Source organism: Oncorhynchus nerka, linkage group LG10 (genome assembly GCF_034236695.1).
Source record: "Oncorhynchus nerka isolate Pitt River linkage group LG10, Oner_Uvic_2.0, whole genome shotgun sequence".
NCBI classification, from domain to species: domain Eukaryota; kingdom Metazoa; phylum Chordata; class Actinopteri; order Salmoniformes; family Salmonidae; genus Oncorhynchus; species Oncorhynchus nerka.
Genome location: NC_088405.1, coordinates 34152108 through 34172020, shown reverse-complemented (window position 1 = coordinate 34172020; position 19913 = coordinate 34152108). Strand labels below are relative to the sequence as shown.

Genomic DNA, 19913 nt, shown 5'->3' with positions numbered 1-19913 from the left:
AACAACACAAATTAAAATAAACTAATTGCAAAAACAGGCAATCCAGCTCATAAAGTTACACATTTTGGTGAGTTTGGACTTTTACAAGCGATTGTAAACGAGAGACATTGTGCAAATGAACAAAGTTGTCGCACGCTTGTCTGAAGGAAGAAGAGTTCTGCTCTGGAGCAGCATGTGTTCACGCTGTGTCTGTGTGGAGTCTGGAGTCGCTAGGGCAACAGGCCTGCCTGCGCTGCTTGAAGAGGCGGAGGAGCAGACGGCCGAGAACAAAGGAGAAAAAAAACCCACAAGGAAACCAAGACAGCAGTGACAGAGAACTCATCCTCAGGGCTTTGCCTTTTCAAAACACAGCAGAAAGCTAAAACACAAAAGAAACATCTTGTAGATCTAAAATGCTTCTTATTGTAATTTCTGCTCGGCATCAGACAACTTTCGTGCTTCAGTTGCACTTCTCATTTGGATGAGAATTCACGAACGAGCATTCAGCTATCTGACTGATGTGTAGTTACTTTTCCTGGTGTAGCAGTAAGCTTCATAAGGTTACAGGTGAAATGAAGTATGAGACCTGCTTTATCTCCTAATGTATTGCACAAGTTGACTTCAGGCATTTACTTACAAAATAGCTACAATATATTAAAAAAATATCCTGTGGCTATTTCCAAAACCCCTAGAATTGACAAGGAAAGTATAAAGGGGACAGCTATGCTATAGTATAAAGAGGAAAATCATTAAGATAGGCTGTGGACAGGCTGCGTCTATTTATCAGCAACGCCGATTACCGAGGGGGAGAGCGCTGGAAAGATTTTTCAAATACTGTGAAGAGCCATTATAAATTTGAATGGATGTAAAAATGTATATATATCCATCTTTGTTGAATTACTGTGTGAGGTGAAGACAATTTCTGAGAAGCTCAGCTTATTAGTGGTGGGGAGTTAAAAGACAATCAAAATAAAAACTAAAACATTTAATAAAAAGCCAAATGGACACTTCCCTACATTTGAGGCCAGGTACTTGTGCGCTCAGGCACGCGGGCTCCATTAGCATTAACAGGACAGAGAAACCAGACACATGTTCATTGCTGACATGAAGCGTGTAAATGGTATGAAATAACCCAAAATGGGTTTCTCACAAGTGTTGCAGGTTGTGAACTCTGCAAACAGCATTTCCTCTCCGAGAATGAGGACAGTAAATGACTAATTAATACATGCATCAACAGAAATTAATGTAACCAAATAAGGAATTAACAGTAAATTTCCTGTTTTATAAACGATAAGCTACTTACCACATGAACATTCATAATATTGCATTACGGGCCGACACTGTACAGCTCCCCCCCCCCCATTCCAGCATTGGGAAACTGACTTACCCAGTTAAATAAAAGGTGAAATAAAAAATATATATACACTGCTCAAAAAAATAAAGGGAACACTTAAACACAATGTAACTCCAAGTCAATCATACTTCTGTGAAATCAAACTGTCCACTTAGGAAGCAACACTGATTGACAAGGAATTTCACATGCTGTTGTGCAAATGGAATAGACAACAGGTGGAAATGGCAATTAGCAAGACACCCCCAATAAAGGAGTGGTTCTGCAGGTGGTGACCACAGACCACTTCTCAGTTCCTATGCTTCCTGGCTGATGTTTTGGTCACTTTTGAATGCTGGCGGTGCTTTCACTCTAGTGGTAGCATGAGACGGAGTCTGCAACCCACACAAGTGGCTCAGGTAGTGCAGCTCATCCAGGATGGCACATCAATGCGAGCTGTGGCAAGAAGGTTTGCTGTGTCTGTCAGCGTAGTGTCCAGAGCATGGAGGCTCTACCAGGAGACAGGCCAGTACATCAGGAGACGTGGAGGAGGCCGTAGGAGGGCAACAACCCAGAAGCAGGACCGCTACCTCCGCCTTTGTGCAAGGAGGAGCAGGAGGAGCACTGCCAGAGCCCTGCAAAATGACCTCCAGCAGGCCACAAATGTGCATGCGTCTGCTCAAACGGTCAGAAACAGACTCCATGAGGGTGGTATGAGGGCCCGACAGCCACAGGTGGGGGTTGTGCTTACAGCCCAACACCGTGCAGGACGTTTGGCATTTGCCAGAGAACACCAAGATTGGCAAATTCACCACTGGCGCCCTGTGCTCTTCACATATGAAACAATGTTCACACGGAGCACATGTGACAGACGTGACAGAGTCTGGAGACGCCGTGGAGAACGTTCTGCTGCCTGCAACATCCTCCAGCATGACCGGTTTGGCGGTGGGTCAGTCATGGTGTGGGGTGGCATTTCTTTGGGGGGGCCGCACAGCCCTCCATGTGTTCGCCAGAGGTAGCCAGACTGCCATTAGGTACCGAGATGAGATCCTCAGACCCCTTGTGAGACCATATGCTGGTGTGGTTGGCCCTGGGCTCCTCCTAATGCAAGATAATGCTAGACCTCATGTGGCTGGAGTGTGTCAGCAGTTCCTGCAAGAGGAAGGCATTGATGCTATGAACTGGCCCACCCGTTCCCCACACCTGAATCCAATTGAGCACATCTGGGACATCATGTCTCGCTCCATCCACCAATGCCACGTTGCACCAGACTGTCCAGGAGTTGGCGGATGCTTTTGTCCAGGTCTGGGAGGAGATCCCTCAGGAGACCGCCACCTCATCAGGAGCATGCCCAGGCATTGTAGGGAGGTCATACAGGCACGTGGAGGCCACACACACTACTGAGCCTCATTTTGACTTGTTTTAAGGACATTACAACAAAGTTGGATCAGCCTGTAGTGTGGTTTTCCACTTTAATTTTGAGTGACTCCAAATCCAGACCTCCATGGGTTGATACATTTGATTTCTATTGATAATTTGTGTGATTTTGTTGTCAGCACATTCAACTATGTAAAGAAAATATTATTTAACATTCATTCAGATCTAGGATGTGTTATTTTAGTGTTCCCTTTATTTTTTTGAGCAGTATATATATATATATATATATATATAATGAAATAAACAGTCCCCCTAGTAGGTATAGTTTATCTATATGAAAATAGTATATATTTTTTTACCAATCCTAAAATTAATGTAGGCCCATTTTAGAACGGTTTTGACAGTTATTTTATTTTCACAATGGTCTTCATCCATAACCAGCAGTTACCCGGTTATTCTAGTAGTCAGAACGTTGGGCCAGTAACCGACCGAATCCCCGATATGACAAGGTCAAAATCTGTCTTTCTGCCCCTGAGCAAGGAGGTTAACCCACTGTTCCCATCTCTGATTGAGAGGGGTTGGGTTAAATGCAGAAGACACATTTCAGTTATGTAACTGACTAGGTATCCCCTTTCCGTTTTATTCGATTACTGTCACAGCCTTACATAGATTTTTATTCCCATATTCTAAACAGAGGTACACTACAACAGGACTTTCTCTTGGTTTGCACCATCTCTATTGCAAAAAGACCATTTGCCTTAGACCGAATATAGGATTTCCCAGATTTCCCCCAAAACAGATGTCCCAACCCGGAAATGAGAGAAAGGCCCGTTGATACCCACATCGGCCACCCATGCTCTAAATGTTGGAAGACTCACTAAAAAAACTATTCTGCAAATGTATGGTCAAATCCAGGTGGGAAACGGATGACAGGGTTAGTTTACAGGGGGTTAGGAAGGAGCTGGAGCCATACTAACTTCAAAAGATTAAATCACACAACTCAGGCAAAATAATTACCCCAAAATAAAATGCAAACCCTCCAAGAGAAAGAATGATGAACACTATAAACTTCATCTCCTTTCCTTTATCTGGGTAATCCAGTATTTACAATCATGGCACAGTTTGAAAAAGAAAGCAGAACATAGGATAAACTGCATCATATCATAGGCATTAACTGTTTATCAACTTTTCTTCTTTACAAAGACAAAACAAGACAAAAAGATTCAGAACCCCCCCCCGTTTTCTGAATATTCCAGCATTTGAATTCTCCAGGAATGCTATCCTTTTAGTTGCCTTCAACATTTAAACACACAAAAACAGCATTCTTTCACAGAAGCATTAAGGTCTCCATCATACAATGCTTGTTTTTATAAATCACATTGCTCAAAATAAGAACATTTTCTTAGTTTACAAATAAGGGATTTCCCAATATAAAACTATGCAAACAAACTCCCTGGCCTTTTCTACTTTAACCATTAAAATATATAAAATCATTTCAGTTGCCATCCACACAATCTCTGTCCCTCCCTCTGTTCACATTAGCGTGAGCTCTAAATTATTCACTCGGATGGCTCAGTGTATTTAAAGAAAGATCAATACCATTAAAGGACAACTGAAGCTTGCATGGTAAATATCATCAAGGCCAGTCATTCTTAAACCAATCATGTAGAACAAACCTATACCATGCCACTAAACTCTTCACTGCATGTCAATGAAAGGCTGTTGAATCGAAATGGATGGAAGACAAACGTTTGCACACCTGAACCCTTCTAAGTCACTATTCAACAAGTGCAGGGAAGATGTAAACATTTGAAGACTCGATAAATGGCTTCTCGCACACTGTGTGTATATATTGGAAAAACTAAATGGGCTATTCCTTTACAGGCAACATGTTGAATTAGGGCTGGGTGATATCGTTGTTTAAGGTATACCGGTACGGATCCACAAACAGCCTAAAATGTTGATACAATGCACAAAAAAAATAAAGAAATTGGATTACTTCACTAGGTAGGTTTCCATCCAATTGGCAACATTCTCATGTGAATATTCTCAAATCTGCACACATATTCCCACCAGATGTTTCCACCAACTGACTTGTTGCCGATAAAAGGCTGTGCGTGATGACGTAGTGCACATCAAATTAGTTTTGCAGTTAAATTCCAATGTACCAAATAAAAAATAAAAAACATGTTAAATGGGTTTCTATTGCATTTAACTCTACTGATGGTTTGCACCAAAAAATAATTGCTTTATATAGCGACTGTGCCCCACTCTGGTGTTAGCACGTGCGCTCTAGCCAACAGTGCTGTCTGTGAGCTGCTGGCTAGAGTGCACATATAGCCTACATGAGATTATATGGACAAAAGTGAGATTTCAATTTTTCCAAACGGCAGCCAAATATTGATTATCAACAGAATAAGACTAGATATTTATTGGAGAGGAACATCAAGCTCATCCCCCCCCTTGCACTTTCACCACCCTGTGAAGATCATAATTTATTTCATCTTTAGTTTAATAAACTGCATGCTTTCCCAGCAAGTCCTAATGGGAGGACCACACAACGTGACATCGAATTTACTTCGATATGATGGTTATTATATCAATATTTGCCCATAGAAGCAGTTCCATAGACATGTATTGCATAATTCATTTTACCGACACAAAAAGTTCACCTTGTCTAACGTATTTTGTTTCAACATTTGGAAAGTTTACCAAAATATATTCAGTTTCCATCAAGCCGGTCATTTTTTTTTTATCCGACATGTAGTTTATTCGCATAAAAAAGGTTGGCTGTAAACATGGTTATAGTCAGTTGTCCTCGTTTGGTTCAGTATAAAACAAAATCAGAATGACCCATTAAAACCACTTCGAATTCATTTGTTGCCATCCTAGGGTCATGCACTACTCATAAAACGTATTTAGAACTTATATTGTTCAGAAACATAAAATAAAACGCCATATCGGAATTTTTTTCTTTTTTAAAAGCGATATAGCCTAATATTTTGGTCATATCGCCCAGCCTTATGTTGAATTGTTACATATGTAAATAAATCTTTGCCACAAGAAAACAAAGTGTACAGAATGCAAATGGATGAAATGTCAAGAGAATAAAATGTCCAGTGTGAATTGCTACAATTCAAACTTAGGCTGTAAACTGTATATTGGGGTATTTGGAAAGAGCGACAGGGTGTTTTTTCAATACAATCTAAACAATTTATTTGAAGTTTAATACATTGAATATGTGTAGCTTTCACCTGTCAGATAATTTTTCATTATGAAGCTTACCGGTAGTACCCAGGCACGTGGTGTTTATTTACAAGCACACAATGAAGAGAGACCGTGGCCTTGAGTCACTCAATGTTGTGCGGCACGTGCCAGGTGATCTAGTTACAGACTGGAATTCACAATTAAATGTTTGCCAGCAAGACATCTTATAACTATTAAGTTACCTGTCTAAAATGTGCTAAATTCTCTGCAGTTCTACATTTGATTTGATAATTTAGTAACTAAGTTCACTATCTAGCTTAGTGTTTTGCTTGCCGGTAACAGCAGAGAATCCCCTACTTGTTAGCGTTGCTAACCTTAGGATTACAAAAGCTCAGAGGAGTTTGAAAATAGCAGCCCTTGTATTCAGTGTTGGTATTACCAAATATCCCAGTATGGCACAATGTCGGTATGAAGGTATGACAATCTGGATACCGCCCAAGCCTAGAGCACTCCTAAACTCCATCGTTCTCTGGCTGAAACAGTGCTCTGTGTACATTCTAATGGTGATGGGTTAGATTTAAAGTCTCTATTTATCTGCTTCTCTACGCTCCAGAGAGGCTACTGGAGTCTGAGGTGGATGTATGGAGAGAGAGTAGGATTGCATGTTTTCTTCCGCCATCTCAGCCACTCTGTCTCCAGGCTGAGGGGATGGGGAGGGGGGTTATGGGAAGGAGAGGGGGGTTGGCTGGGGGAGGCGCAGCAGAAAGAGGAAGGCGTTGGGATGTGAAACTTGATCCGTGCGCTGCCCCTTCCCTCCCCGCCTTAATCTCCACCACCTTCCCACTGCCACCTCTCCAGAAAGCCTTTGAGACTCCCCGAGCAATCTGATCCCTCACTCTGCCCCAGATTGGAAAGGCTCTCAGAGAGGGAGAGGGCAGCAAGACAACAGAAGCAAGGCAGGGGGAAAGACATTCTTAAACATAAAGGGAGGTTAGAAAAACAAGCATTGTGGATTTAAAGTGCTTGAGAAAATATATGAGCAGGAGAATGTTTTGCTTCCCTCTTTCCCTCCACTAAGAGCAAGCAAGAGCAGGCAAGTTCTGGTTTATGTTAAGACTTTAGTACTAAAACAAGTGTATTTGTAGGAAATAAATAGTCCTATCAATACACACACCACATACTAAGAATGGACTTCATGAAAACAATGTAGGTTATTTAATGAAAGTATATTCATAAGCATATTTTGATTTCCCACATGTAGGCTATGCCCATTTCAAAGTTCAACTGCAATGGCAGCTGTCGAGCAGGAGCATGGGAGACAAAACAAATGGCCCATGCGTGATAATCATTCGATTAAAAAGATGATACTTCCATCTAGCTATATCCTGCTGATAAACAGCAAACCTCTGATCTGTACATCATGTGCATATAAATCATATTGGAATTATGTACCAGTTACTGAATCCATGCCCATTCCTGTCTAAACTCCATTACGTTCACAGTAACAGAGCTCTGGCTAATGAATCACCCTCCGCTGCAGAGCAGGGCTAGACTCCTGCTATAGTCACTGTGTCAGATCAAGATACTGGGTACACAATTACTGCTAGAGACACTAGGCTTAGGTCTATATGAACTATGAAGACTTTCAGCTATGTCTAAATATTGACATTTATTGTCAAGTGCTTATGGTTTGAATTACTTGGAACAATCCTCACCATGAGATTATTAGCCATTCTTCCTCTACCTCTACATCCTCGCCTAGTCTCCCTCCCCAACTACTGGCCTGTGTTATTTCAGTAATGGAGAGCCCTGGGGTAAGCCGTAGAATGTTCAGCTGTCTGGCATATGTATAATGTTAGACTTTAGATTTAATTTATTTTTCCTCCCCCTTTATAAATCTACTTCTCCTACCCCATGCCTCTCCTCCAGGCCCATTAAAGTAGACAGTTTCACAGTCAGGTCCTCCATCTGGTTTTTGACCTCCCTACGTTCCGGACCCCTTTCACTCCAAGGTTGCCTTCAGCATTGGATTGTGGGTAGCACAATGCAGTGCCATCCCACTCCAGGCTCAGATTAAAACTAGCTTTTCACTTTGTACAGATGAGAAAAGCATGGCCAAAAATGTTCCATTCAGATGTGACTGACACCCCATGAGAGAGAGGAGACACTGAGTATTTTCCCTGTGAAAAGCAGACCTCTACTGAAGTAGTGTGTGTATGAGTGTTTGGAGTGTGTGTATTACCAGATTTGAAGGTGTCTCACTAACAAGGTTCGCTGATTGAACGTGGTGTGTATAATTGAGGCCTACAACATTAGATTAAATATTGTGCCATACAACTGTAATTTCAATTTCAACTGTAATTTCACATACCACATCCAGACAAATGAACTAGCAAGGGACCAAAAACCTGAATTAATACTTTCATAATCCCGGAGGACTTTATCACATTACATGTTGATGATAGAACCATTTATGATGAGCAATGATGATAGTCCACAGGGAATTCAACCATTGACCTGGCACCATTTTATGGGCTCCTAACCAACTGTGCTATTTTTTTTTTCTCGCAATGTTTGTAACTTATTTTGTACGTAATGTTGCTGCTACAGTCTCTTATGACCAAAAAGAGCTTCTGGACATCAGAACAACAATTACTCACCTCGAAATGGACAAAGATTCTTTCTTTAATGAGTCCTACGCAAAGGTATACTGCTTTCCCGAGACCAGGCCCAAATCAGTGTCATTCGCGTGAAGACGGAAATACAGGGAGCGGAGTTCGGGGCGCCTTGCGAGAATTCGTCGGCGAGTGGGTAAACCGCCACTACCATCCGTCCTATTGGCCAACGTGCAATCACTGGAAAATAAACTGTATGATTTACGATCAAGACTATCCTACCAACGAGACACTCAAAACGGTAATATCTTATGTTTCACCAAGCCGTGGTTGAGCGACGACACAAATAATCTAGAACTGGCTGGGGTTTCCGTGAATCGGCAGGACAGAGCAGTTACGTCTGGTAAGACGAGGGGCGGGGATGTGTGTCGATTTGCCAATAACAATGTCTAATATTAAAGAAGTCTCGAGGTATTGCTTGCTTGAGGTAGAGTACCTCATGATAAACTGTATACCACACTATCTACCAAGAGAGTTCTCATCTATATTATTCGTAGCTGTTTATTTACCACCACAACCCGACGCTGACACTAAGACCGCACTCAACGAGCTGTGTAAGGCCATAAGCAAACAAGAAAATGCTTATCCAGAAATGACGCTCATAGTAGCCTGGGACTTTAATGCAGGCAAATTTAAATCAGTTTTACCTAATTTCTACTAGCATGTCACATGTGCAACCAGAGGAGAGAGAAAAAATAAAAAATAAAACTCTAGACCACCATAATTCTATCCTCCTGATTCCTGCTTATACGCAAAAACTAAAGCAGGGAGTACCAGTGTCTCGGTCAATGACGCAGATGCTACAGGACTGTTTTGCTAGCACCGACTGGAATATGTTCCGGGATTCATCTAAAGGCATTGAGGAGTATACCACCCCAGTCATCGGCTTCATCAGTAAGTGCATCAACGACATCGTCCCCACAGTAACCGTATATACATATCCCAACCAGAAACTATAGATTACAGGAGAAAGATATACATTTTTATTTATTTATTTTAAACTTTATTTTGTAATTATTTTCTTAACTATTTATTGAACTGCATTGTTGGTTAAGGGCTTGTAAGTAAGCATTTCATGGTACCTGTTGTATTCGGCGCATGCGACAAATAAAATTTGATAGCCTACCCAAAACCCCTTCATTCAAACTACAGGTGTGCTTATAGCTAGCTAATTGAGAGCTGATGTGAAGTCTCATTATTTAAATAGCGCTACACATAGGATTAGTGTAGGGAATTATTGTACCATAGATTTTTACATGTAAAATATATTTTTCAATTAAACATTTGTTTTTACAGGTGTTTGTAAACTGTTGGACCAAATCCCAAAGTAAAAAAGGCTCAACTCCCACTTAAAATAAATAAATATATATTTCAGTTGGTACAATGATTAGCTACACTATTCAGTGCTTGTTTTCTCAGACTGAAATTGAGCAAACAGTGTAGAATTAACAACCAGAACATAACAGAGCAATTTACACTAAATAACACAGCCAAAGTCAGAACAGCTTTCCCATGCCCCCCCCCCAGCGGAAGAAATCAATAGGCAAATATCACAGCCAATCCAACACTGGGGGGTTAGTAATAGTGTGAAACACTATCATTACACTATTAGCAACATGTTCTGAAATGCAAAAAAAATCTCCTGTGTGTAACATCTATAAATAAGCATCATTAATGCCCACTTGGATGATTATTTGTTATCAGTACTTGTGGTAACATTATGCCTTCTTCAATCTTCTGGACCGTCAACACTTGTTACAAAACACACTCACAATGACAGAACAATGAATTGGCCTACTTTGAGACAACTGACCGTTTTTATCAGTGAACAACTAAACTGTTAGCAATGTATAATCAATACATTTAGGAACGTTAGGCTATAGCCTACTAGCTAGGCTTGTAAGTAAGTAAATTCAAAGATATTGTCTATTGTTACTTGTCAACATTGTTGCCTATTAACTAAACGCAGTCAACCGCCGCAGAAAGGGAAAAAGACTTGATTAATATCATAATTTGATACAAATGGTTCCAACCTCATGACATTCACTCAGTACAATTTGTAACACATTGTTACAGTGTCTCCGGAAGCGCAGTAAGTACAATAATTGTTGCTGGCTAGCACCGCTCTGTGCTAACTAGCAAGACAACTTTCATTGTGTAACGAGTGAATTAATTTATAAAACTATTTAAACTGGAGGCAAAAAATAAACAAATAATACTCTGGATAACCAATTCTGTAAATATCAAAGTTAAGTGTTAGGTTTGCTAGTCGAAGTAACGTTACTAGAAAACGAGTTAAGTGGCTAAGCTAACGTTAGCGAGCTAGCGCCAACAATCTAGTTCACTTATAGTAAACTCTGGCAAACAAGTGGCTACATTCAAAACACTGCCAACATAGTCTAACAAAAATAAAACTACAGCAACTTTTATAACGAATACAACTTTCCTTTAGCTACGTTATGTTATTTTTCAGAAGCTAAAACAAACTTTTTCCACAAAGTCAGAACAGAATTCACAGGTTTATGATGTAGCCTAGATGTAATCCCACCTCACCTTTTTCTCCAGCAGATGTGGCCAATCCTTTTGGTTCCGGGCGATCACTCCCTTATATCTATATATTTCGTATTGAAGTTGCAAAATGTTGTGTATATTTTCCAAAAATTCTGTTACCTCGGCCCAGCTCTCCTTGCTATGTTTCAGGCTCCGACTATGTCATTTGATCAAGCGCACATACCCAGTCCTGCGCGAGAAGAGATAATTCCAGACCAAAACCTTCCAATCACTGCAGCGAGTGCGCAACCATTTGAGGGGTAGCGGGTCGCGGTGGGAGTATTTCTGTGGATAATTCAAGTATGTCCCAATTACTTCTAACGCCCCCTGGCGTAAAATGGACAGATCTACTGTATTCGTATTTCTCTGACATGAAATTAGACACATGCATGCAGTATTCTACTCACAAATAGAACAGTCTGGAGAGTAAGAGACATATGTCAGAGAAGAAGGGTGGCGTGGAAGAGGGAGGAGGCAATGGGCTGGACAAGTATTGCAAACTGGAGAAGTAAAGAGAGGGTAAAAAAGGAGAACAAGGTGGAAAGGGCGAGTGAGGAGATGAGGGATTCAAAAACATGGATAAAGGAGATTAAGAACTAAAGGGTGGAAAGGATAGTGATGAGGAGGATAGGAGATGAAGAATAAGGGAGATGAGGTGGAACGATAAATCAAGGTGAAAGACATTCACGCTGTGAAATCAAATGTTTATTGACAAATTTCAAAGATTCAACCTGTCCTAGAGATACCAGCAGCCTTTCAACATTGACTCCCATAATACAGGCAAACGTGTGGTTGTAAAACAAAAAATTGTAATTGGTAGTCTTTACTGAACAATATACAGGACATTAAGATCATGGTATTCAATACACAGCATGCATAAATTAAGGCCATCCTTCTAACACGGTCCATTCAGGATGTCCTCAATAGAGAGGAAATCAAGCCCATTTCCTTCCCAAGATTGATACACACACGCACAGATTCATCTCATACAATTATATATACCATGTCACAGTAGACTACTGTTCAAATCTAAAATCTTCAATGTATATCCTTTCTCCATGTAATTCTGTTCTGATAGCAGTCAAATGCAGTTCACTAAAAGCAATGCATAAAACATTTTCCTATTTTGATGCATAGTTAGTGTTATCGCAGGCCAGGCATTTGAAATATGGGGGTTTACACTCCAAATACATCAATGTTCCACATACAAATACCTTGTTCATAAAGACGATAGGGTTCTAAGTACAAATGCAGCAAGATATGAAACAAGGTAATGTGTTATTGATAATATACAATAGAAAAATGACAATCCTATTCCTCCAACACAGTCCAGCCCCCAAAAATAAAATCATACAACTACTCAAAGATCAAGGCCATATTTCAGTTAGTGCTTCAAAAACAAATTAATGTAAATAAGTAAATAAATTATCAGATTCAAGTGGTTGTTATATCATTCCAAGTATGTCTATTTTAAGAAAAATACTACTCTAGAAAAATACTTTCCCCCATCAAAACACAGAACATGGAAGAAGAAGCAATCCCTTTTACACACTGGATATACATCCTGCAGCCTTACAAGTGTTTAATATACAGCAATACAGAAATAACATGTGAACCAAAATCAGAAAGACCACTCAGCAAACGAAAACTGACATTAAAAGGGATCATCTTAATAGAGTGTCATAGCAAAGTAACATGTGTGTCATAGATTGTTTAGGGAGAACTAGCCAGGAGGGAGGGAAGAATTGAGAGTGAAGTGAATGATGAGGATACTTATGGTCTCTCTATACAGAGGGCAGAGATGCACCAGAGAGACCTCTTACCTAAATGGAATGAATGACTAACAGCAGAGAGAAGTTATGGTCATATTTGGGAATGGACTGTGAAATTATATAAAACTGTAATATATGTGATACACTATTGTTTTATAGTGTTATTGCGAATGTTGACTACAGAAGTGAGCATTGGAACCACATACAGTATCAGTCAAAAGTTTGGACACACCTACTCATTCAATGGTTTTTCTTTATTTTTTACTATTTTCTAAATTGTAGAATTCAGCAATATGGCACGAGGGTGTGTGGTATACAGTCTGATATACCACGGATGTCAGCCAATCAGCATTCAGGGCTCAAACCACCCCGTTTATAATAACAGTGAAGACATCAAAATTATGAAAAAGCACAATGGAATCATGTAGTAACCAAAAGTGTTAAACAAATCAAAATATATTTTATATTTGAGATTCTTCAAAGTAGCTACCCTTTGCCTTGATGACAACTTTGCACACTCTTGGCATTATCTCAACCAGCTTCATGAGATAGTCACCTGGAATGCATTTAAATTAACAGGTGTGCCTTGTTAATTTGTGGAATTTCTTTCCTTCTTAATGTGTTTAAGCCAATCAGTTCTGTTGTGACAAGGTAGGGGTGGTATACAGAAGATAGCCCTATTTGGTAAAAGACCAAGTCCATATTATAGCAAGAACAGCTCAAATAAGCAAAGAGAAACGACAGTCCATCATTACTTTAAGAAATTAAGCTCAGTCAATCCGGAAAATGTCAAGAACTTTCTTCAAGTGCAATCGCAAAAACCATCAAGCGGTATGATGAAACTAGATCTCACAAGGACCACCACAGGAAAGGAAGACCCAGAGATACCTCTGCTGTAGAGGATAAGTTCATTAGAGTTACCAGCCTCAGAAATTGCAGTCCAAATAAATGCTTCACTGAGGTCAAGTAACAGACACATCTCAACATCAACTGTTCAGAGGAGACTGGGCCAAGAAACACAAGCAATGGACATTAGACCGGTGGAAATCTGTCCTTTGGTCTGATGAGTCCAAATTTGAGATTTTTGGTTCCAACCGCCATGTTTTTGTGAGATGCAGAGTAGGTGAATGGATGATCTCCGCATGTGTGGTTCCCACCGTGAAGCATGGAGGAGGAGGTTTGATGGTGTAGCGGTGCTTTGCTGGTGACACTGTCTGTTATTTATTTAGAATTAAAGGCACACTTAACCAGCATGGCTACCACAGCATTCTGCAGCGATACGCCATCCCATCTGGTTTTCGCTTAATGGGACTATCATTTGTTTTTCATTAGGACAATGACCCAAAACACACCTGCAGGCTGTGTATGGGCTATTTGACCAAGAAGGAGAGTGATGGAGTGCTGCATCTGATGACCTGGCCTCCACAATCACCCGACCTCAACCCAATTGAGGTGGTGTGGGATGAGTTGGACCGCAGAGTTAAGGAAAAGGAGGCAACAAGTGCTCCGCATATGTGGGAACTCCTTCAAGACTGTTGGAAAAGCATTCCTCTTGAAGTTGGTTGATATAATGCCAAGAGTGTGCAAAGCTGTCATCAAGGCAAAGGGTGGCTATTTTGAAGAATATAAAATATATTTGGATTTGTTTAACACTTTTTTTGGTTACTACATGATTCCAACTGTGTTATTTCATAGTTGTGATGTCTTCACTATTATTCTACAATGTAGAAAATAGTAAAAATAAAGAAAAACCCTTGAATGTGTAGGTGTGTCCAAACTTTTCACTGGTACTGTATATTGACAGTTTGGGCTGATGACAAGGTCTTTCGGATACCAGGTAACACAAAATCGCATTGCCTAAAAATGGCCTTACTGGGTTGCACAGCCATTTTATCATCAACTTTCAGTTCTACCCATCTTGATTAAGCATTATGTCCTCTTCCTCTTGGCAAAATTCACAATATAGATTATGTATCTGATTATGGAGGAAGTGTCAATACAGTATATGGCTGACACATGGGGTCTGTAAAAAATATTGACATTGAGCTGTTGCGTATGATCAGTGTACAGGGGTGACAAATGGCTTTGCAGTGTTTGCTGGGGTGGGGCCAAGGGAACATACAGTGAGTGTACAATGTATAAATAGTGACTAGCGTGTGAGGCATACCAAGTAGCCAGCATGGTTTCAACACTCTGTTGCACTCTAGTGGTTGGAAACTATATAACTAGTTTCGATATGCTGAACTTTTTTAAAAAAATAGTTGCTTAAACAACTATTTAGCAACAATTCAAGTTTCGCTCAATGGTACCATGTAAGGTTTATTCTGAACTGGCACTGACTATGCTTTCCTTACTCGTTGATCTACATACATACGCATATCAAAAGTACTTAGTCTAGTGTTCTCAGAGTTATGTCAAATCACAATAAACCTTGCTATTCTAGTGGCACAAATACATACAGTAACTAATACTGATGTTGCCTCAGTAGACATGCACTGACAATCATGTACAAACTCTTGCATGCATACATACACAAACACAGAAAATACACAGATGTACAAAATAAACTCAAAGTAAAGCATCTGCACACAAGCACAAGGTCACAACTGACCTTTAAGGTGTGTGCTAGTGAGAGCGAAATGATTGTGAATGGCTGTTTTTGGCCTTGACAGATATTTCCTATAAATTCTTGTTTAATTGTAGCGCTTCATACAGAGGATGCATAGACTTTTGCTGCGTAAAATGTATTTGTAAGACCCCAGGCCAGTGCTCGTCTCTCTTACATGCTGTAAAAAGATCCAGGGTACTTCCTCGATTTCCACGTTTATGAGACACATTCCAAAACTCCTAACTTCCCTACCCCATAAATAGAGGTTTCCTCATCTTCTACCTGTATCCCTAAAGATGTATGTTACTACTGTATCATAATGTAACATATTGCTATCTTTGTATTGTTTTTTGACTGGATCTCAAATGAATCCAGGATGAAAAAGTTTGAGTGATGTACTTCATATAATACTATGAACCTCTGTATCATGCAGCTGTCAACGAAAGGCAATAACTTGTTTTGCTTTATCAGCAATATAAACATCCATGCTTTCATTTGATTCTATGTAAATAAATAATATAACGGTCAAAGTTGCAATAAATATCACCTACTAAACTATAATGTATAATAATAGCTCTGTGAAATCCAACAGTATTAGTAGGCTTACATGTGTCATGATATACTGTAACAGTTCACAGTGTGAGGCATTATCATGTTAAATCTAGTGTATACAATCCTAAAACGGTCTTACTACATTCACTGCAAGCTATTTGTGTTTCGCTATTTGGGGTTTTACATTCAAAACAAAGCACACAGTGTTGCTGTGAAATAAGGCATCTTATTTACTGAAGAACCCTGCTAGTCCACTCAGTCTGCATGTGTCTGTAGGCTGTAGCTCCAACCTCCCTGGATTGAGGCCCTCTAGGAACTCAGTGGAATAGCAAAGGGTTTACATCAGAATTATCTGATATAAAATATACATTAGAATTCATTTGTCAGTGAAATTAATAAACACAAACCTAACTAATATTTTGTCACGACTGACGGTCAATCTTGCCGCTATCATCTTCAGCTTGTGTTTTTCATCATTTACACTGGGAACAATGCCCCCTCTACAGGGCTCATTGCCAAGGCTTGGGCATAGCTACGTAAGTACCTGCCCACCACCCAATAAGGCTGCAGATGGAGCATTTACACGTTGATGGCGTGAGCGTGCTTCTTGCACAGGGGCTTGTCTTTCTTGGAGTAGAAGGGCTGGCCCTCCAGGTTCACATGGCACACCTGTGTGAGACAAACATAATTGTGAATCTCACAAACCATCCATTTTTGTTACATTCTCAGAGATCTTAGTTATAACAGTTTTATACATCAGAAACATGTACAGCTGTGTAGTCATTCTTACTGCACAGACAAAGCAGGTATCGTGCCAGGTATGACCCAGTGCTTCAATGAACTTGTCTCCCGCTTCTACTGGGAAGTCACAGCCATGGCATTTGGTGCTGAAAAGTGAAATGTAATCTGAAAGAGAGAGGATAGACTGAAAACACTAGCAAATGGTGAAAATAGTAACAAAGTTACATGCATAAAAAATGTGTCTTTATGTGTATAATTCAAAATGTAGTTCAGTTGCAGAAGCTGCTTGCACAGAGTACATTATGGCAAAAATGTCAGCAGAAGCTGGTTTGGGCTCTAAAGGAAACATTTAACATTTGTGGCCTTTCATTATGTGCCATTCCATTTACGTAAAGTACCTTTCTCGCAGTAAGGCTCCCCATCCTCCATGTGGAATAGGCTGTTTCCAAAGGCATTGCCACAGGCAGCACACACAAAGCAGGTGGTGTGCCATGTCTGCCGCAGAGCATGCATCACCTCCTGCACAGGGACAAAAGGTTATTGTCTGGGTGCATTTGTGGTTATATGCTGCATAGGCTAAACAAAGCGCTTTTGTGTGTGTCGTACATGTCTGTGTGTTTGTATCTGACATCTCACCCCCATGATCTTGGTGTTGCAGCGTGCACAGGTGGGGGCAAAGAACTCTCCGTAGCAGTTCTCACAGTACACTGCGTTCTGCTCCTCCACAAAGCTGCAGTCTGCCAGCGATGTGTGGCAGTAGTGACAGTTGAACTCTTCTGGGTGCCAGGAGCGACCCAAGGCCACCAGGAAGGGTCCCCTGTAACGACAGATAGCGAATGAGGACAAAGGGGGTGACAACGGCCATTTCTGAAGCCAAACACTGTGTTTCTGTTTGAGTGGCTGTGTTTCTACTGACGGTGTATCGTTGTTGTTACCGGATCATGTTGTTGCAAGCGCCACAGAGGGGTGCTCTGCTGCTATTGGCAGCAAAGCGCTCCGCCCTTTGGGCTACGCCCCGGGCAATGGGAGGGAAGGGGGCAGGGGCGGGGTTGTAGGGGGCGGGGCTGGGATTATAGGCAGGGCTTGGGGAGGAGGGAGGGGCGTGGGCGGAGCCAGGGTTTGGGATGTAGGCCGGTGCTGGTGGGGCACTCTGAGGTAGAGCGGGCACTTTCATGCTGGTGCTGGTGCTCTTGCTGGGGTCAAACTTGTTGGCAAAAGAGTTGTCTGTGATCCAGGGTGGCCTGCTGGAGGGGGGTTCAGGGGCGGCCGGGGCTGTGGCTGGGGTTGGAACAGGGGCTGGAGCTATGACCCAAAGAGACACACGGTTAAGTCAACACTATCCATACTTACCATATTATTAACACAAACAAACGGCCACACAGCACCACCTGCTGTAACTACCTGGCACAATGCAGGCTGTGCTGACCACCTTGGGTGGAGGAGGGCCCACAGGGATCTGGATGGAGTTTTGCTGCATGGGAGGAGGCTGCTGCATGGGATGTTGCTGCATAGGCGGGGCCTGGTGCATGGGGGCCCCTGGTACATGGGTGGTCCCTGGTGCATTGGAGGCCCTTGGTACATGGGAGGTCCCTGCTGCATAGCAGGCCCCTGGTACATGGAAGGTCCCTGCTGCATGGGAGGTCCCTTCTGCATACAAAGCCCCTGGTACATGGATTGCCCCTGGTACATGGGAGGGGCTTTTTGCATGGGGGGAGCCTGGCCATATAGGCTGCAGAAGGATAAACAAGAAGCTGAGTGACATCATCACCACCTAAATTCAAAACATATCTCTACTAGTCTTATTACTTCAGAAGTTTTCTGAACTGTCATTGATATATTATATAAACTATCTAAATTAGGAAACTGTACAAGTACCAGTTACTCGTAAGGATACTGTTAAAGGGATACTTCAGGATCTTGGCAATGAGGCCCTTTATCTACTTCCCCAGAGTCAGATGAACTCATGGATATCTAGTAGTTTGAAAGAAGTTGCTAACTAGGGCTAGCACAACTGCTTACTAGCATTGGTTTGAAGTCCTTGCGCTAGTTAGCATTGGTTCGCAAAACTACCTCTAACTTCCTTCATACTGGATGCAGAGACATAAAAATCATCTGACCCTGCCAAAATCCTGACGTATCCCTTTAACACTAATATGCCTCATGATAAAACCTGGTATGCTGAACAGCCACCTATCTCCTTCCTGACTCTGTGTCCACATATGTTTTGAGTCTTACCTGGATCTCCTCCACTTCCCCAGACATGTTTAACGTAAAGGTTCGTGGGAGTTTAATATAGCAGAGACCCACAGAGCGAGAGAGAGAGAAAGAAAGACAGCCTGGTATCAGAGAGACAGTGTTAGAACAGAGAGCCTCGGTTATAGAAGTGAGAGAGATTCACAGAGCCGCCAACCGATTTCATTTGAAAGGAGAGAGAAACAGGTTTTGATACATTTGTAAGAAAGGGGAAGGTTAAAACGCGGGTTAAATGAACACTGTCAAAGCATGATTATCATCCTTAGAGTTATAAATAGAGGGAGGGGAATAAGTGTGTGTTATTTCAAAGGTGAAGTCGACAATAAGAGAAGGAAGCACACTATCCAGATGTTCTATGAGCAGTGCCATCTGGATAAGCTTCCCCACAGAAGTACCTGGAGACGGAGGCAGACTGTTGCAGACTGTAGCTATAACGCAACAGAAAAGGGTCTGGGGTCAAAAACAGGTCAAACACAGTTTTTTGGATTAAGGTCATGTACACCTATACCTGCAAGATGCCGTTTATTACCAATAATGTCATCCAGTTTTTAAATATTTAATTTGCAGATTCTTCCATCTAACTTTTCTCCACTGTTTACTCTAAGATGGGGTGTAAATCAAGAATCATCCGATTTCTCATAAATTGTAACATTATCAGATCGCACCTGTTTCATGCTAACTGCTAGTCAGCCAGCCTAGTTTGACCACATAGTCAGCTGTGTAGCTTTTGAAGAGGGCAGCACCCAATCAGCAGTCCCTTTGAGGTGTTGGTGAACTTGGTTTCATAGTAATACCTTTGTGCGAGCACACATTCACACAAAGGAAAAATGTATGTCCTAGACAGACAAATAAAACAGGTTCTGAAAATC

General features: G+C 41.2%; 2 protein-coding genes across 3 annotated transcripts in view; both read right to left on the bottom strand.

The window, feature by feature from the left end:
• Window positions 1–11387, bottom strand: part of bmpr1aa (bone morphogenetic protein receptor, type IAa) — a 66871-nt gene extending 55484 nt beyond the window's left edge. Inside the window, exon 1 of one of the 2 annotated variants that reach the window (XM_029669626.2) lies at window positions 11122–11387. The gene's annotated coding sequence lies outside the window, so the exon portion shown is untranslated. The remainder of the gene's footprint in view (window positions 1–11121) is intronic. The other variant, XM_029669625.2, reaches the window with a different exon arrangement.
• A 418-nt stretch (window positions 11388–11805) lies between these two features.
• Window positions 11806–19913, bottom strand: part of LOC115136525 (LIM domain-binding protein 3-like) — a 62668-nt gene continuing 54560 nt past the window's right edge. Inside the window, 7 exon segments of the mRNA XM_065023240.1 lie at window positions 11806–16719; window positions 16841–16956; window positions 17190–17310; window positions 17428–17608; window positions 17727–18093; window positions 18193–18337; window positions 18340–18520. Coding sequence (XP_064879312.1) covers window positions 16630–16719; window positions 16841–16956; window positions 17190–17310; window positions 17428–17608; window positions 17727–18093; window positions 18193–18337; window positions 18340–18520 — 1201 coding nt within the window. The 3' untranslated portion in view covers window positions 11806–16629.